General features: G+C 51.2%; 5 protein-coding genes across 5 annotated transcripts; 1 reads left to right on the top strand and 4 right to left on the bottom strand.

The window, feature by feature from the left end:
• Positions 1-1,098: 1,098 nt before the first annotated feature.
• CDV56_102402 (putative extracellular cellulase CelA/allergen Asp F7-like) lies at positions 1,099-2,393 on the top strand (the record flags this gene model as incomplete). The annotated part of the gene is made up of 2 exons (XM_026756021.1): positions 1,099-1,929; positions 1,983-2,393. 2 exons carry the CDS (start codon positions 1,099-1,101, stop codon positions 2,391-2,393), a joined length of 1,242 nt encoding a protein of 413 aa, XP_026612049.1.
• An 867-nt stretch (positions 2,394-3,260) lies between these two features.
• On the bottom strand, positions 3,261-4,256 carry CDV56_102165 (putative HLH DNA binding protein (Penr2); the record flags this gene model as incomplete). The annotated part of the gene is made up of 2 exons (XM_026755784.1): positions 3,261-3,613; positions 3,665-4,256. The coding sequence occupies 2 exons, from the start codon at positions 4,254-4,256 to the stop codon at positions 3,261-3,263; spliced, it is 945 nt and encodes a 314-aa protein (XP_026612048.1).
• A 2,565-nt stretch (positions 4,257-6,821) lies between these two features.
• Positions 6,822-7,980, bottom strand: CDV56_101648 (putative protein N-terminal asparagine amidohydrolase; the record flags this gene model as incomplete). Its single annotated transcript, XM_026755267.1, has 2 exons — positions 6,822-7,726; positions 7,815-7,980. 2 exons carry the CDS (start codon positions 7,978-7,980, stop codon positions 6,822-6,824), a joined length of 1,071 nt encoding a protein of 356 aa, XP_026612047.1.
• A 736-nt stretch (positions 7,981-8,716) lies between these two features.
• Positions 8,717-12,788, bottom strand: CDV56_100922 (putative leucine permease transcriptional regulator (SAC3); the record flags this gene model as incomplete). Its single annotated transcript, XM_026754541.1, has 6 exons — positions 8,717-9,366; positions 9,435-9,788; positions 9,857-10,864; positions 11,004-11,964; positions 12,017-12,196; positions 12,261-12,788. The coding sequence occupies 6 exons, from the start codon at positions 12,786-12,788 to the stop codon at positions 8,717-8,719; spliced, it is 3,681 nt and encodes a 1,226-aa protein (XP_026612046.1).
• A 1,263-nt stretch (positions 12,789-14,051) lies between these two features.
• On the bottom strand, positions 14,052-15,974 carry CDV56_100443 (uncharacterized protein; the record flags this gene model as incomplete). The annotated part of the gene is made up of 5 exons (XM_026754062.1): positions 14,052-14,824; positions 14,884-15,066; positions 15,123-15,569; positions 15,623-15,827; positions 15,882-15,974. 5 exons carry the CDS (start codon positions 15,972-15,974, stop codon positions 14,052-14,054), a joined length of 1,701 nt encoding a protein of 566 aa, XP_026612045.1.
• Between the last annotated feature and the right edge of the window lie 600 nt (positions 15,975-16,574).

Below are 16,574 nucleotides of genomic sequence, written 5' to 3'. Positions count from 1 at the left end.
TACCAGCACAAGCAGTAGACAAGACAAGCGGTGTCTTCGCGACGCAGAGTGCACTCGATTGGCTACCGTCCCAAGGAAAGCAGCTCAGTCGCTTTGAGTGACACGAGTTAGACGACCCACTCGTTCTTTCGCCGAGAAGAGTCCTTATCAGTGAAGTTTTGGTGCAAATGGATGATGCATCTCGGCTGACCTCTGATCTAAATCAGACGAATTGGCATCACATCGAGACCTCGTCGAGTCGTTGACCGGTACACATGAGGATGTCAAATATGTCTCTTGATGCTCCTCCAGAGACCAGATCAGATCATCAGTGCCACTTGAACGCAGTAATAATTACATGCTCTGTGACTGCTGCTGTCTCCACCGGATCCTGTCATCCTTGGGCTCCTTGAGTCCTTGGTGCTTATTGTCTGCGATGGGGCTAGACCAGTCGTTTAATTTCGCATTGCCCGAGGACCCGAAGGCTAAGACTGCGGAGAAAATGGTCGATGCGATGCAACCAGCGAAATAACGGGCCGTTCACCTGCTCTTCCATCGGATGGGCTCCGGAATTGCGAGCTTCAACAGCTTTGTGAGCTTCGTTGCTTGCGATCCACGCCGGACGTTTCAGACTTTGCGATCTCATTTCGCTAGCGAGCAGTGGCTTCCAACCCGACAAATGCCTGGGTCTTTTAGGGCTTCCGATTCATTAAACGTTTGGCGCTAATGGCCTGCATTCTCCCTGGATGGTTCATTTCATTATATTGCGTTAGATTATTGTCTCACAATCCCGTCGAATGACTCTCGGGCAAGATGACCGGTCACTCAGCCCATGGAGGACTTTCCTGTCCCTCCTTTTCTTCTGGATTGATATCCTTTTCTCTCTCTTCTCCTTGCTCTCTTTCTTTGTACATCTCTTCAAGTCACTCTTTGAGTTCTCTGTCTGGAACAGCAACTACATTCATTCCTGGGATCCGAGACCGGGTGTCCATTCATTACTTGCAACAGGAGCAGAGTCTCCAGTCACTCTTTTGCGTCTGAACAGCAGTCCAGCACAGACCCTACACTCTTTTCTTCCATTCTAGCTTCATCGTCTTCAAGACATATCGACATCCAACAATGAGATATCAGCGTCTCACCACTCTCGGCGTTGCCGCTCTGGGCGCGGCCGCATCGGTTTCTGCAAGCCCTCTCTTCCAGCGCGCTCAAGCTCAGTGTCCTCCTGGATACACCATGAGCGTCTACTACATCACAGTGACTGCTGAAGCCACTTCGTCCGCGACTCCCTTGGTGAAGCCCACGACGACTATCTCCTCGTCTTCGACCACCACCTTGACGGCCACTGTGACCTCACAGGCTCCATCCCAGTCCACCTCGCCCGTGGTTGTCGACAGCACTTCTGCTGCTGCCACTGTGCCTACTGTCGCCGAGACCACCCCTGTAGAGACGCACGAGGCTGTTGTGGTTCCCGCTGCTTCCTCTTCCTCGTCGTCAACGACATCCACTCTACCCACTTCTTCCTCTACCCAGGAACAAGTCATTGTTCCTACAGCCAATGCCGTCGTTGCCGTCTCCTCAGCTACCAAAGCTGAGCCTACGACATCCGCTCTGCCCACTTCTTCCTCTACCGAGGAACAAGTCATTGTTTCTACAGCCAATGCCGTCGTTGCCGTCTCCTCAGCTACCAAAGCTGAGCCTACGACAGCCGCTCCTAGCACCACCACCGCTGCCGCATCCTCCAGCAGCAGCTCCTCATCAGGCTCCTCCAACTCCGGCAAAGCCACCTTCTACGGCGGCAACGTCTCCGGAGGAACCTGCTCGTTCGCCGGCTACACGCTTCCCTCCGGCCTCTTCGGAACCGCCCTCTCAGCCGCCCGCTGGGACGACGCCGCCCAATGCGGCGCCTGTGTCTCCGTGACAGGACCCAACGGCAACTCCATCAAAGCCATGGTACGTTCTCTTCCCCCATCCATCATACAACCTCCCCAGCTAACCTCACCCAGATCGTCGACCAATGCCCCGAATGCGAATCCAACCACCTCGACCTCTTCCAGAACGCCTTCGCCGAGCTAGCCGACATCTCCAAGGGCGTTATCGACATCACCTGGTCCTACGTCTCCTGTGACATCGACTCGCCCCTCGTCCTCAAGAACAAGGAGGGGACCTCCGCCTACTGGTTCTCCATGCAGGTCGTCAACGCCAACGAGCCCGTCGAGAAGCTCGAGGTCAGCACCGACGGCGGGAGCACCTGGCAGGCGACCACGAGAACCTACTACAACTTCTTCGAGAATAGCAGTGGGTTTGGAACGGATACCGTTGACGTGAGGGTGACCGGCCAGTCCGGCGCTACCCTTACGGTGAAGAATGTCGGGTGCAGCTCTGGGTCGTCTGTTACCGCTTCGTCGAATCTGTAGATCGCAGACTATCGAGTGGCGGTGGGGATGGTCCGAGTAGGTTAGCCGGAAGGTCCTGTCTTCGTCTTTTCTCTTGCTCTCTCAGCCGCTGTTACTACGTTCTCAGTTTGTCGCGGAAGAGCAGTAGGTTTTGGGCATGGTATTTGCAGTGCCCGGTCTGCATCTCATAAGCGCCTCTACTTTCTCTTCTCTGTATATATCTGGACAATATGAAACATTTTGAGGTTTTCTTCTGATCAGTGAAAGCAACAGATTCTCGTGACTACCCTTGCAATTGCATCATGTGCCAAGCTCATAAATGACGACGAGGGAACCAAATCCTCCACGAACAGTGCTTTGTTATCTGGCTTTCGGAAAAACAACATCAAACTACGAAATGGCCCAGTGTAAATCTGAGAGATCGAATTGCAATTCCCATAACGCGATATCGCAGGCTCCATTCCCAACCCTGGTTTCGCCGACCCTTAAGATAGAAAAAATAACATACAGAGTGAAAGATACTGGGAAGAAGGCAGACAACAGAAACGAGAAATCACGAAAACACCGGGGAAACGACTCCGGGCTCGACAAATTAAGGTTGTAGATCATTGGTCACCTGTCTTCTTCCAGAGGCGGTGACTTGATGGAAGGCATCAGAAAAAGATCAATGTGGCGCCTGCAACCGGGCCGAAATCACGGTGCTTTCTCGCCGGGCTTGTGAGAATGAAATGAAACAGAAAACGAACCAACGGAGAAGAAAGAGCGGGTATGTTGGAATCTCAGCCTCCGAACAAGAACAGATCGTAGCACATGTATGACCATGAGATAGAGAGCAAAGGGAAAATCGACCGAGGGAAAAGTCATCTACCCAGAAACGCAATTCAGACTTCAGACCTGGCCTTGGTCGACCTCGAGAGGCTCGAGCTCTTCGGCGTCGTTGTAGTCGTCGAATTCGAGACCTGCGTCGCGACAGCGCTGAAGCCACTTCTGTGCGATATCCCCACGACGGTTGACTTCTAATTTCAACTTGGAATTCTGAGCACTGATCTCGTTGATAGCATGGCTTGTAGTCATGTTGTTTTGCTCCCACCGTTCGCTCATTGTTTTCTTCTCATCGTGTAGCTGGCAGATGTACTCGATTGTGCGCTGTAGGATGGCGCCTTTGTTCTTGTCACAGTTGGGGACCAGACGCGCTAACTGATTAATACCCTCGTTTATAGCTTCACGACGCCGACGTTCCACTAGAATCGGATCAGATGGCTTCACCTTATGAAAAGACTCCCGCAACTTACCCTCTTTGTGATTGTTCTTGCGAATTTGATGCCACTCAGGAGAGCCAACAGACGGTTTCTGGTTCATACTCTGGGCTTCACGAGCGGCGTAGACAGCCGCGGCGGTCGAATTGTGTCCATGAGTAGGGCCCATAGCCTGACCCATATCATCGCCGAATGTCAATCCGTGAGCGAGATTATTGGCGTCGAAAGAAGGTTCGGGGGGAGGAGGATATTTGTTTTGAGGATTGTGCGCGGCCAATGCGGCTTTGGCAGTGAGAGCATTCTCATCGGAGATACCGTTCTGCGGTCCGACATGTTGGAGGATTTGCTGGTCGATGTTGAGCTCCGAAGTAGAAGTAGGGAGACCGTGAGCATCATAAGAAGCGAGAGAGCTGTGTGCGAAGTTGTTCTGAGCATCAGGGGCAGTGATGCTGCCAGTACTTCCATTGGAAGAGCGGTTCAGGCGCTGAGGATCCGGGCCCGTGCTGTCATCACCTTCGCGCTTTCGCTTGTTGGTGATATTGCCATCCGAGGCACCCAACGACTGATCAGACATGATGTAGGATGTGAGGCGGTCACCCTGCAGGTTGGCCGAGTCAGCGACGGCCATGACAGTGCGTATCCAGGACCAAACCAACCCGTTAGGCAGAGCAGATGTATTGATTCGAGAACAAGTTTCCTCAGCCAGCTATCAAAGGTATAGCATTAGAAACTTCCCTGTGGTCCAGTTTTGGTGAGTCGGCAAGCCCAGTAAAGAAATGAGTGTAACAGTCAGGAAAACAAGGAATGCAGGGCAGTGAGGAAGAATAGAGATAATTTTCTCGCGAGTAAACATTCACCAAAAAAAAAAAAAAAAATATTGATGTGCTAAGAAGTGAGAAGTGAATATAACCAAGACGCGTAAGGCTGGACGCGCTGATCTCCGCACCATAGCATCAAAACAGACATTAGATGACTACCAAATCCCAGGAACATGCAAGATACAGTTAGATTTGTGGAATCAATATGCGCTGAGAAGACAGTTGATGCGCAAAGCATCAATCAAAAACAAACACTCATGGTCACATTGTCGACATCAGAAACGCGTCATGACGGCTCTGCGACCGAGGTAACAGGGGAAGAGAGAATAGCATCACAGAATCAACCTCGTCCGGCTCACGACGGACCAGGCAGAGGTCCAGAGAAGGGCATGGTGAGATGCTTCTGAGGCCTTATGGAAGCTCCTGAAATAGTGGAGTATGGCAGAGGGAAGATGCAATGAAAGATAGAGGTCGCGAATAGAAGGAGAGAGCTCTCTGTACCTTGGGATGGTCTGTCTATCACCTGACAGCAAGTCACCTGCCACGGGCAACAACAAGAGGCAGGTATATCGTAGTTCGATCGCGAAGACCAAGAATCAAATTTGATCGCGAGGAAAGAGTCAATATCGAAACGTCCAATGTAAAGACAACGGCCGGACCGGAATAGAAAACGAACAGAAAGAAGTGGCGGCTTTTACAATAGAAAGAAGGGATATTTGGAGGAGTAGAGTCGAGTAGTAGAGAGAAGCGCTCACGTGGCGAGGGACAATAATGGAGCAGAGAGTCGAGGCGGCGGTGGTACGGCGAGGAGTAGCGACCAGAAGCGTAGAAAAGTCACCTGACATGGGCCGGAAGCAACAACTCCGTTGCTGCACCTCGACTATATCATCATCAGAACTTTTCTTCCCACGCTATGAATGAAGGTGAGTTACCTCATGTCTGGCATTCAATGTCTCTCCCACTATCTCCTTCATACTACCCTCCCTCTTTCTTTTTGGATGTCATGTGCTCCAATCCCGTGCCCCCTCCTCAGCCGATGTCCCTTTTCTCATCGCTGATTGGTTGCGCGGATTGCCCTGAGCGGTTGCCGGAGGAGGGGTTGACCCGGGATCACGTGTGACTCTTCAACCCTTTTGTTAAGGTATTTATCGCCAAATCAGCATGATAACAAGTCAAAACAACTGAAAAATGATTGCGTGCAAGTTCCCTGACTATCCACCGGACATATGAGCACTTCATGGAGGATACCACGCCTCATCCACCAGAGTTAGCGGAATTCACTGACTCGTAACTGTTTTCAACGACCACTATTGGCCTCGAAGACTACCTTGAGTACGGAGTACCCTCTCTCCTTCAGTGCTCATCCCGGTCGGGCCGACCCTCCTTTAGGCTCCTCCTGGGGGAGCACGGTCCATCTGGAGAGCGCCATCGTACAGTAGCGGGATGTACGCTGATGCATGCCATGCCATGCCATGTCTCTGAGGGTCTCTCGACCGACGCTGCGTAGTTGCAGATCCTCCGATACACAATCCGAACTTGCTTCACCTGATATCTATGGCTCATGCCGGCTTGCGATGCCTTTATTGACTTGTTCGACTATTGTCTAACTGCGAATACCTACGGAGTAGTCAGTTTCATTATTCTGCCTCAAATGAGACTCCATCTGACCTTCAGTGTCACATGCACATCCGCATTGCAACCAAACTTTCCCACTTAAAGCGGATGGTCTTTCCGCAGTGTCGATCAAAGTCTTCAAGCTTACTCCCGAAGATCAATCTGCTCTAGCTTCCATCTGAAGGTTGCATTTTATAGTACGCCTCCCTTGTTTGGCTTGATAACCGACCATCTGATGGATTGCTGATCAGTCGGTCATGAGATAGGCCATCTGTGTCCGTCCAAGTAGGGTATGGGACGCCAGTCTCGCATCAGCGGGTAGGTATTTGTTCTCTTCCGGGGGCTGATGTAGATGAATTGCTCGCGCATGCTTGTCTAGAATCTACAAAGCGATAGATTCCCATATTAGAGGTCTAGGAATGGGCGCTTCCATCGTCACATGGATCAAGGAGGAGGATGTTTATTAACCATTCACATGATTGTTGCCGACTGTGGCAAGATTAACACTATCAAGATCAGACTGCTTCACATCAGAGAATCAGAAATCCAGGTATTATTGCGTAGATTTGGACAGTTCTGCAATTATATCAAGCATTCCAACACATCGAGCAGCCAGAGTCTGGAAACCAGATGGCAGCAATTCTCTGTTTGACCCATGTCGAAGTCTTCCTTACCATTGTTCAAGAGTAGATGTCTCATCAAGTACACCATCAAAATACCCCAGACTGTATGCTCTGAAACACCAAAAGAAGCTGCAGACCTCACTTCTGCGACGCCTTAACCAATCCAAACACCGTCTTCGGATCCGCTGTAGTATCAGCAAAGCAGATACCCTCGGTCGTCGCACCCAGCATATCCCAGCAAAGGATCTTCACATCGAACGGTAACTCCTCCCCAGCCTCGCCATCCTGCAACACCCGCGGGCGCTGCGTAATAGCGACAATCGCACTCGTCCCCGCATAGCGCACCGATCCCTCCTCTCCACACCTATTCCCAAAGACAATGACAATCTTCTTCTCTTTTGCACATTCGGCTTCATGGTCATCAAACCCTATATCAACATCGTGCCGCATCTTCTCCTTGACTAGAGGCCAGAATCGCTGTATCCAGTAATTAAACGTATCCAAGTCCGGCTTATGCGCCAGCGCATCAAGCTCCTCTCGGCTCATAAACGTCGTCCAGGCCATCGACAGAATTACCAGCTGGGACTTGGAGTCGAGGACCCGATTCGCAAACTCCCAAGCCGTGAAGGGCGCCTCGAATTTATAAGGGTTGATATCCATACATATCCCAAACGACGTAGCCATTCTAGACGTCAGTCCTGGAACCCCAGAGTTGAAGACGAGCTCGTGGAAGCCTCGCTCCGCCGTGCCTTCGGCTGCCCACGTCTCGTCCGTGCAGAAGAGGAACGTCTTGCGGTAGTTCAGCAGCACCTCCCCCTCCTCATCCACAACAAGCAAGGAATTGTAGCATTTCTCCTGCAGTTGCGCGCTACGTTCCCCACCCGCTGCTGCGGCGGTGACCCTCTCGATTTCAATCTCGGGATAGCCCACGCACACCTTACACCTGAGGCGCGTAGCCGTCTCCCGGGCCCACGCAGCCGACACGCCCTTCCCCGCTGGCTCAAGGAACGGGCGGATGGCTTCCAGCGAGGGGAAATTGTACCCTAGTAAAACAGAACATGTCACCATTACCGGTCGGGTAGGACATCACAACTAGAAGTCCACTACTGCCTCCTGTTCCTATCTACTCACCCGTCAGAGCCAGTTCCGGCAACACCAGGAGGTCAGGCTTCAGGCTCTCGATCCCGGCCTGAGCGCTGCCAATCACGTTGCCGCTGTTCAGCAATTCGTTGGCCCTTTTGATGTTGCCCTCGACGTCGCCCACCCTGGGGGCGAATTGTAATGTGGCGATTCGCATTCCTCGGTGCTGATGTCTAGATGCATGCGCTAAGCACAAGAAGTTTGCATTCCTGGCTCTGGTCAGATCCGAGGTGGTAGTGGGATGCCTGGGGTGAGGTACCATGCACTTCTGGTGGTCAGAGAGGAAGAGGCGCAATGCCGTTGGAGTAGTCCAACATGAAAAATACCGTGGACCTTGGTTGAGAGAATCTTGCAAAATTATTGACCTAACTGTCCATTTCTGAGCAGTTAAGTCAGCAAAATAGTTTAGATATGCTTTGTTTTGGAAGTTCTTAATTATTACAAGATGTCCGCCCATTGGAAAGCGAATATGAGATCATGTGACTCGGAGATACCTGAGGCACCAGCACAATCGCTATTGATCCACTCAATCTGGTTAATTTTCAGGTCTTGTGTTTCACTGTTCTTGAACAAATATTTCATTCCAGGAATATAGGGTATTCTGATGATGCAGTTATGTACGACAACACACTTCCAGCGCCTGGCTGCTAAACTCCAAAATGTGGCAGATACATCCCTGAACTAGAGTTCCGTAACAGTATCAGAAGACCAAAACCCGCAGACAACGCCGTCGCATAATGCAATTGAGATGATTCTCTGAAAAGAAAAAAAGTATACAGAAAAATAGAAGATCGCCAAGGGCTGTTCAGCAGGCATTTTCAAGCTTCAAAGTTGCAAGGCGAAACATGAGCCTTGGAGACTATGAAAGAGATGGCGAGTCCTAATGACATCTCCTATTTCTTGCCTGGCCCTTTGCTTTTCTTCTCCGGTGTGAAGTTCAGCGGCTTATATGCTAGGCCTTTGCCCCCGGTAAGGCGAATTCTCTGTTCGGTCCGAGACAGGGTACGACCGAGTCCCAAGTCTCTATCAGGCGCAAGAGCAACATCGTACCCATTGACTTGATATGAATTCGGCGACTGACTTCGGGAGAAAGAGTGCGAAGATGATAAGCTGCTGCGCGGGCTGAAAACGGAGCTTCGAGGCTCAGGGTATGTCGACCAATGGTCCAGAAGCCTCGGCCCGCTCCTGAGTGATTCTGCGGCAATTCGGGCAGCGGAAAGGAGGAGTTCATCTTCGTCAACTTGGCGCGGCTTTGGAACTTCAGGTTTCTCCTCCTTTGCAGGCTTCCGAGCTGTCATGGCCTCAATCTGTTCCAGGATGGGAAGTTTGGGAAGAGGTTTAATTGAAGACAGTGCCATAGATACTTTGCGTGGAGTAGGAGCCTCAGGTTTGGCTATTTTGGGTGCCTTTGGCTCGCTCGGTTTCAGTTCTTGTTCATCTTCTTCGTGGAGAATGCGCTTGCGACTTGTCGAGGTTTGTCGCCTTTTATCAGCCGCTTCTTTCAGGGTTTCTAGCCACGCAAGGCGTCGTTCATCTGCAGATGCTATATGCATGTCAGATAAACCCGCAGGTAAAAGCAACATAAATGGATGTGGTCAGAGTGCGACTCACCTGAGGCTTCTTCTTCCTTTGCGGTCGGCTCAGGGGAAACGGAGACGGAAACGTTCTCTTGCACAGCAGCTAACGTGCTAGGTTCTGCAGGAGGAGGCGATGTGGTCCTGACAGGTTCAGGTGAGCTAGGCTTTGCGAATAATGGACGAAACTGCTGCTGCTCAGCGACATCTTCCACACGAGGCGGCACAGGCTCGTCTACTGATGCAGTATGTTCCGGAACAACCGCCTCCTGTGGAGTCTTCAAACTCTCAATCGTGTCGGCTGATTTTTGTTCGGGTGCCTTTATTTCCACGGGCTTCTGAAATGAGAAAAAATTCGTTGATTGAACAGGATGGACGGCTGCCGCTGAGTCTGTCGAGATCGTTAGAATTCACAATGATTCTATACTCAGGACGATGCCGTAGGACAGAAGAACGTACCTTCCTTCGCTGGAGCGGACAGGCTACTTGCATGCGCAAACGGAGATGGTGCGGACGTGGTCTCCGCAGGCTTAAAGAGACTTGGTTGAGGTTTCTCAGCTTCCGCTCTTCCGGGCAGAACATTCTGACCAGCGAGACTGGAGACAGAACTCGAAACCTGAGGAGCAGAGGATGGCTTGCCAGTATCAAAAACGCTTGTCGACGGCTGGGTAGCAGTCGGGGCAGGAGCCTGGTCAGGTTTAAATATCGACGATGTTTGGGAGAGGCCGAATGGTGAAGCGGTAGGTGCTGTAGAAGGTTGGAAGAGGTTTGGTAATTTGAACTGAGGAGTGGTTGATGCAGAGGTTGTGTCAGGCTTTCCTGGCATAGAATTATATGCTCCTGTCGAAAAGATCGAGGCTGTTTGCAGACTACTGGACGCAGCAGGCAAAGTTGGAGCTTTCTGCTCAGTGTCCGGCGTCTTGTACGGCGTAAAGGGCGAAGATATGCTGGTAAATGGGTTAGAAGGCGCAACTGTGGGCGCCGTTGCAGCGCCGGCTGACCTAGCGCCAGAGAACAAAGAAGAAAAGGTCTTGGTCGGCTCGGAAGTTTGGGCTGTACTGGTCACTTGTGCAATCGAGGAACTCGGAGAAATGCTTTGCGTAGATGTCGCCTCGGCATTTGTTGTACTCTGTGAAAGTTCTTTGAATGCGTTGCGCAGGCTTGAAGCTGATGCGGGCGACTCAGTAAAGACACCACCTTGGAAGACATTACCGTTTGTTTGGATGATTGGCGGTCGCATTTCATTGTCGTCGTCGCTCACAAAGAGGGCATCGTCGTCTGTGGGTGCTCCAAGCTCGGGGGCTGGAAGTGCCAGTGAGCGCTGCGGCAAAAGAGAGCTGTCGATCATCCCTAGAGTTGCCGCTTCTTTTATATTCAAGCCGAGTATGATCGCAACCATGTTTCTGCCTGCTCGCTTCGACTCGACATACTTTTCTGAGAATGAGTGTTCGGAAGACGGCTGGAAGGCTATGGTTTCAATGTGTCAGTCGAAGTCAGATATCGCCGACTTTGGAAAGTTGGGTAATATAGTTGCCCCATTCCGGTAGTGGGAAACAGAGCCAATGAACGAAGGAGAAGGCGAGAGTGTCGTCAAGATCACACGTACCAATCGAGTCAACCGGACGGTTGCCCCAGTTGAGATAGAGATTACCATGAGCATTTTCAGCAAACTGTAGATCCTGCTCTTCACAGAATTCGATTGTTTGGCTGTCATCATCAAAGTGTAAGACTTTTGTCAGTTCGTCGACGGTCCACTCGTCATTCTTGTGCTGTTGAGACCCGGGATAACGACAGTATCCTTTCCATATTGAACGGATAGCCGTTTGGCGCATGTGGTTGAAATAGGTTTCGGCAACACAGGCCATCAGATACGACACAGCTGGAGAATCAACCAAGTGGAAGAAGCGTGTGTAGAAGCCCTGTGCAATGGCGTTGGGCCGTTTGGCATCTAGGGTGCCTTGATACTCCCACGTATTGCCAGCAGCGGCGAACAATTCAAGGGCTACTTGAACCCGAGGCGAACTGCGTAGCTCTGCAGGCCATTTCTGGACACGAGCTTCCAAATCCGGTCGCTGGTCGTGAATGGAGAAGATAATGTAATAAGCCCGGAACTCGTCTTCATTGGGAAACGCGATGCGGCCTCGATTGTCGTCGTAATAGTACATCAGCGACAACATGGTATTGTTGAGTTGCTCTCGTTCCTGGTGGCGGTCAAAAGGCTCTTCGTTCGCAGGACTAGAGAGTAAGTGAAGGGATACTATGTGGAAGCGGGCTATTCTCTCCAGGCATGTGACTGCTATCTTCACGTCGTCCTCCTGGGTGAGCTGCTGGACGGAGAAATCGTTACGAATCGATCGCGTCCGATCCCAGACAAACTTGTGAATCAAACCAAGAGGCTCAGAACCACCAAGGACATGTCGAATGAGATAATTGGTTGACTGAAGGAGTGCCTTCGGTGTGCGAATATCAGAAGGAAGTTGTTCGTCGTAACCGGCAGCTGATCTTCTGAAGCGCTTGAGCATTTTCGTTTCCATATTCTGCAATGTGTTTGTCGCAGGGTGGAGAAACTGTAGAAAGTTAGTTCTTGGATGATCATATCGCGAGATCATCTGTTTGTACCTTCTCGCTCTTGTCTACCATCTTCTGGACGATGCGCTCAACCCGCTCAAACTCGGGACACATGCTCGTGCAGGTACCAACGGGTGTAATTGCTTGATTCAGGGAAGTAGGTTGATTAGGATCCGCCATCTGCCCTTTCTTGATTGCCTGTTCCCTTTGCTTCGCCCTATCAAGCTTGAGCTGCAAGCTGTCAGTTCGGAATGCCTGACCACTGGTGAAAATTCACTGTGAAAGAATGTCTCACCCTTTCATATCGGTCATTGTAACTGTTCAGAACCGCCATGTCTTCCACTGGCACAGCAGAGCCATTCATGCCATTGGACGGAAAGCGTAGTCGAGGGTCTCTACTAGAATCGACCATGCTCCCATCAAATCCAGACGGTGCCCCAAACGCACCGGACGAGCCATTCGCGACACTAGGAAATGCCGTTTTCTGCTGCGGAGCCTGTCCACCAAATGGAGAAGAAGAAGGTTTGCTCTGCTTCAACTGGGAGAAAGGTGATGCGGCAGCTCCTGCGGGAGCCGCATTTGGGTCCGGTTTGCGCCAGGTGTTAGTCGCGGGACCAGCGCCTCGGCCGTGACCACGGAGAGATCTCATTGCCGATGAGACGCCTCGGCCTCGACCACGGGTTCTGGCGTCGCGAGGCACATTGGTTGATTTGGATTGGTAGGGAGTAGCCCGACTGAATGATCCACCGCGTCCTCGACTCGCCGGAGCTGTCATTCCATCTTTCTGGGCGAGGCCAGCGAATGGGTTCGCTGGGCCTCCCATTCTGAGAAAAGTGATGGTGGAGAGGAGGACAGAACTCAGGACCTTTTCACCAGGAATGCCAAGTCGTAGTCTGTTCGTCTATCGTCTGCTTCGGAGATGGGGGTTGATTTATGAGCTAAGGAAAGGAAGCTGGTGAATCAAGTATCCTAAAACAGCTGACCTCCAATAAAGAGTTGACAGGGCGTAACAACGCAGTTAGTTTGAGAACGCTAATAAGAAAGACCGTCAACTGCGAATCAACACAACAAAGAGGGAAGATAATGCCAGAACTCAAAGTGCTCACGCATATCGAACTCCAAACTGGGAAAAGCCATGACGCAATACCTTTATATCTCGAATTTACGGCCTCGACTGGACGCGTTCGAAGGAAGAAGATAAGACTGCTGAGTAGCGGTTGTTGATAGCTGGACTCGTCGCAGAGGTCGCCGATGGCCGAATGCTTCGACTTTGCGGCGTGAGGAGTTGTGGCCTCCGTGCCAACGGCCATCGAATCGCGGCGCGAACCCGCTTGATGAACAGTTACGGGACCTTTCGCTCAATAATATGGTGTCTGTCGGATCCTCAGTTCATTTTTGTTTGTTCGGCGTCGTAGACCGGTGGGGAGAGGCGATATGGGTTCTTTGTTGCCGTCCGTCGCTCATGGAGCTCTCTGTAGGCACTCTCGCAGCCGCGGGACGGCGTCAATACTGATCAGGTGCTAGCGCCACTTGCCGCGCGTTTAGATTCGTCCATAGACTACTCTTAAACTACACAAGGCCGAAAATCATAGAACCAAATATTTTCGAATTCAATGGTCACTGTTATTTTGAACGACAGAACTAATCCAAAAAGCAATTGCTGCTATAACAATAAAACACCCTCATGCCTCGTTGCCTCTCATTCAGCCGATCGGCGTCCAAAGAGAACGAGCTTCGCCACAAGCGCCTTGCTGCCGATTGTCTAAAATCATAATTAAAAAACAGCTCAAATAGACAAGAACATCACCCCATATTTGCATCTCGCGCCATCCGGCGTCATCGCCAACAGAATTTTCGAACGTATGTATAAGTGGGAAAACATAGTCAAACATGGAACAAGCAACAAGTATATGTACGAGACGAAGAGGAATTGGAAATTCATCGACAGATACCTGCCATATAAAACCACGGAGCCTCCAGCATCCGCTTGAATTGAAACAGAGCCCATGGCTAAGTCCGCAATATTAACAAAGTCAAGGACTGAGGAAGAAGCTCAGCCGTCCAGGCCTATGCGCTTGTGGCCAAATCAGGTAGAATGAGGGGCCTGCTGTGATGGATCCCGAGTATGAGTCAAAGATCCTGTGCGGAAAGAGGAACCTCTCATGCTCATGCCGTCCATGCTTGTGGGTCTGTCCTGAGATAGGTTCGGCAGGCCGTGAGTCATGTGAGGCATTTCCTGGGGATGAGACGTCGGGGTGATAGGAAGCTGATATGACATAGTAGGCTGAGACATGGCGTGACTGGGTGCAGTGCCATATTCCATTGGATTGAAGAGATTCTGTCGAAATGAAGGCGTCCAAGGGTCGAAGCTGGCCGATTGCTGCATATTCATGGGTGCTTGACGGTGGTGGGCAATCGGCTCCGGAGCGGAAGAGGTGATGGGTGGCTGCGTCAAATAATCGAAAGCGGCAGGGGTCTCACTCGGGCTGACAAGTGCCGTTGTCGCAGGGGTTCTCAGCATCTGTTGTGATGCGTAATCTTCGGTATACTCAGATGTTGTGGGAAAGAAGGTCCGATCATCCCGGGGCGTCTCCCCGAAGCTCAACGACTCGGGTAAAGGAAACAACTGGTTTCTGTCATCTCCCATATTCATTGGGCGGCTTGGTGCCGCCATCGTCATGTGTTCGACTGAGCTCGACATCAGGCTGGTTGTGTTCATCTCAGAGTGGTGAATCGGCAGTGCCTCATCCGCATTATCATCTTCTTGTTCGGCTTTCTGGTCCGGATCCACATTGGACTCAGCATCCTTCTCTTTAGGGTTTGACTCTCGGTTGACAACGTATACGATTGTGTTGGCATCTGAGGATTGTCAGCCGCTGTCGAAATGAAATTCATGGACAGAAGATGCCCGCACATACCAACTTCTCCTCTTTCATAGCGTTCTTCCATCCTTCTCACTCTGAAGACCTCGTCCAAGATTTGAAGTCTATGTGGGCCTCTGAGCTGCCGCTTGCAGTCGTGGGCAATTTCCTGCAATTGATCCGTGGTAATGCCGAATCTTCCAAGCTTGCGGATAATATGAATCAATAGAGACAGGCGTTCTAAAATTGTCAGCAAGTCAATTGACACAGGAGATGTACATTGGAGGTACACGTACGATCCTTTCGAAGATGGTCAGGCTCCTTGTGAACCACATCGGCGGGCCACCATTCGGGCTTTGTCTTTTCTGGGTCGCCCTTCTTACCTGGAGGGGCTCCCGCGGGGGGCTTTCCTCCATTGTAGGGGTGCTTGACTTGCTTTCTTGGCTCGATGAACTTGATGAATGCCTTTGCAATCTGGCGACAGTTGAGCTGCTGGAAATGCTTCAAGGATCTCTCATAGTAGTCGAGGACTTTCGCAGTGTCACCGATTTCGAGCCCGACCATGTCCACTGATGCACAAGAGGGCGTTTCCTCAACAGGGCCTGAAAACTGTACGGATGGAGGCACCCCGTACATTGAGTGGGCTGGGGAATGTCTGCGCCGCTTGTTCTGACGGTAGGGCAAGTGACCCAGCTGTTGTTGAGTATCATAGCCATACGCAGTTGCACCGGCGCCTGACAGCCCTGTTCAAACCAGATCAGCGGGAATACCGTACTTGTGTCAAAGTTCTACATACTTCGAATCATGGGGCGCTGATACCCGATCTTGGCACCGAGTATTTCCAAGAATCTTTCACGGACTTCGGGGGTGAACACGGTCCCATTCTGCTCCTGGATTGATGGAGACTCTGTTACCTTGAGTCTGCCCATGTTGTCGAGATAGATCATGGCGTAGTGGGCATAAGGGATGTTGATCGATGAACGCATGGATAGACCCATATGCTATGTAGGACATGAGTCAGCTCCATATGTGTTTCCAATGTCGGCCTCACTCACCGGAACATTATCCCAGCCGGTGACATCGTCCTGCATGCATGACGCTGGCCTTTTGCTGGGGCCCGCTCCAGGAGCAGGTCCGCTGAAAACCATTGTGTAATCTGAGAGGTTGACGTCGTCAAAGGTAACGCAGGTCGCGATTAAGCAGATTTATCGTTGGACAATCTCGAGTCGAGGGTTGCTCAGACAGTACGGTTACTGAGAGGTAATAGTGCTCAACATATGAAGTTGTCGTCGAGTTCTGAGAGAGTTCACAGCTGTGATGGCGGCAATATATACTGTCTTGGACGTCCCTGTTCTTGTCTTCCAACGAGATCAGAACGGAGATGATCCGAGATGGTGATGGGGCTGCAGAGATCCAGGTCTGGAAGCCATGGCAGGACGCCAAAGGCCGTTGATTAGCTTTGGTTTGACACTTGGAAAGGAGCAGCATGCCAGAAGCCTCAAGGGGAAGGAGATGTAGCAACGAGGTAGGCTCAAAATTGAGATCAGAACGTCAAGCCGGAAGCCAGCACGGCCGTTCGAGTCCATGACCCCGCCATCTGGTGTAGTTTGCTTCTGAAGGCAGACGAGCCATTTCGAGGCAGACTGACGCCCATCAAACAGAATTGAGGGGGGGTAGTATGCGTGACAAGTGACGACATGCTACTCACAGGATGCACCCAGACGAGAACGGAGATCAAACACCCAACG

Source organism: Aspergillus thermomutatus (assembly GCF_002237265.1).
Source record: "Aspergillus thermomutatus strain HMR AF 39 chromosome Unknown NODE_191, whole genome shotgun sequence".
Lineage (NCBI taxonomy): Eukaryota > Fungi > Ascomycota > Eurotiomycetes > Eurotiales > Aspergillaceae > Aspergillus > Aspergillus thermomutatus.
This window is presented reverse-complemented; position numbering and strand designations above follow the sequence as displayed.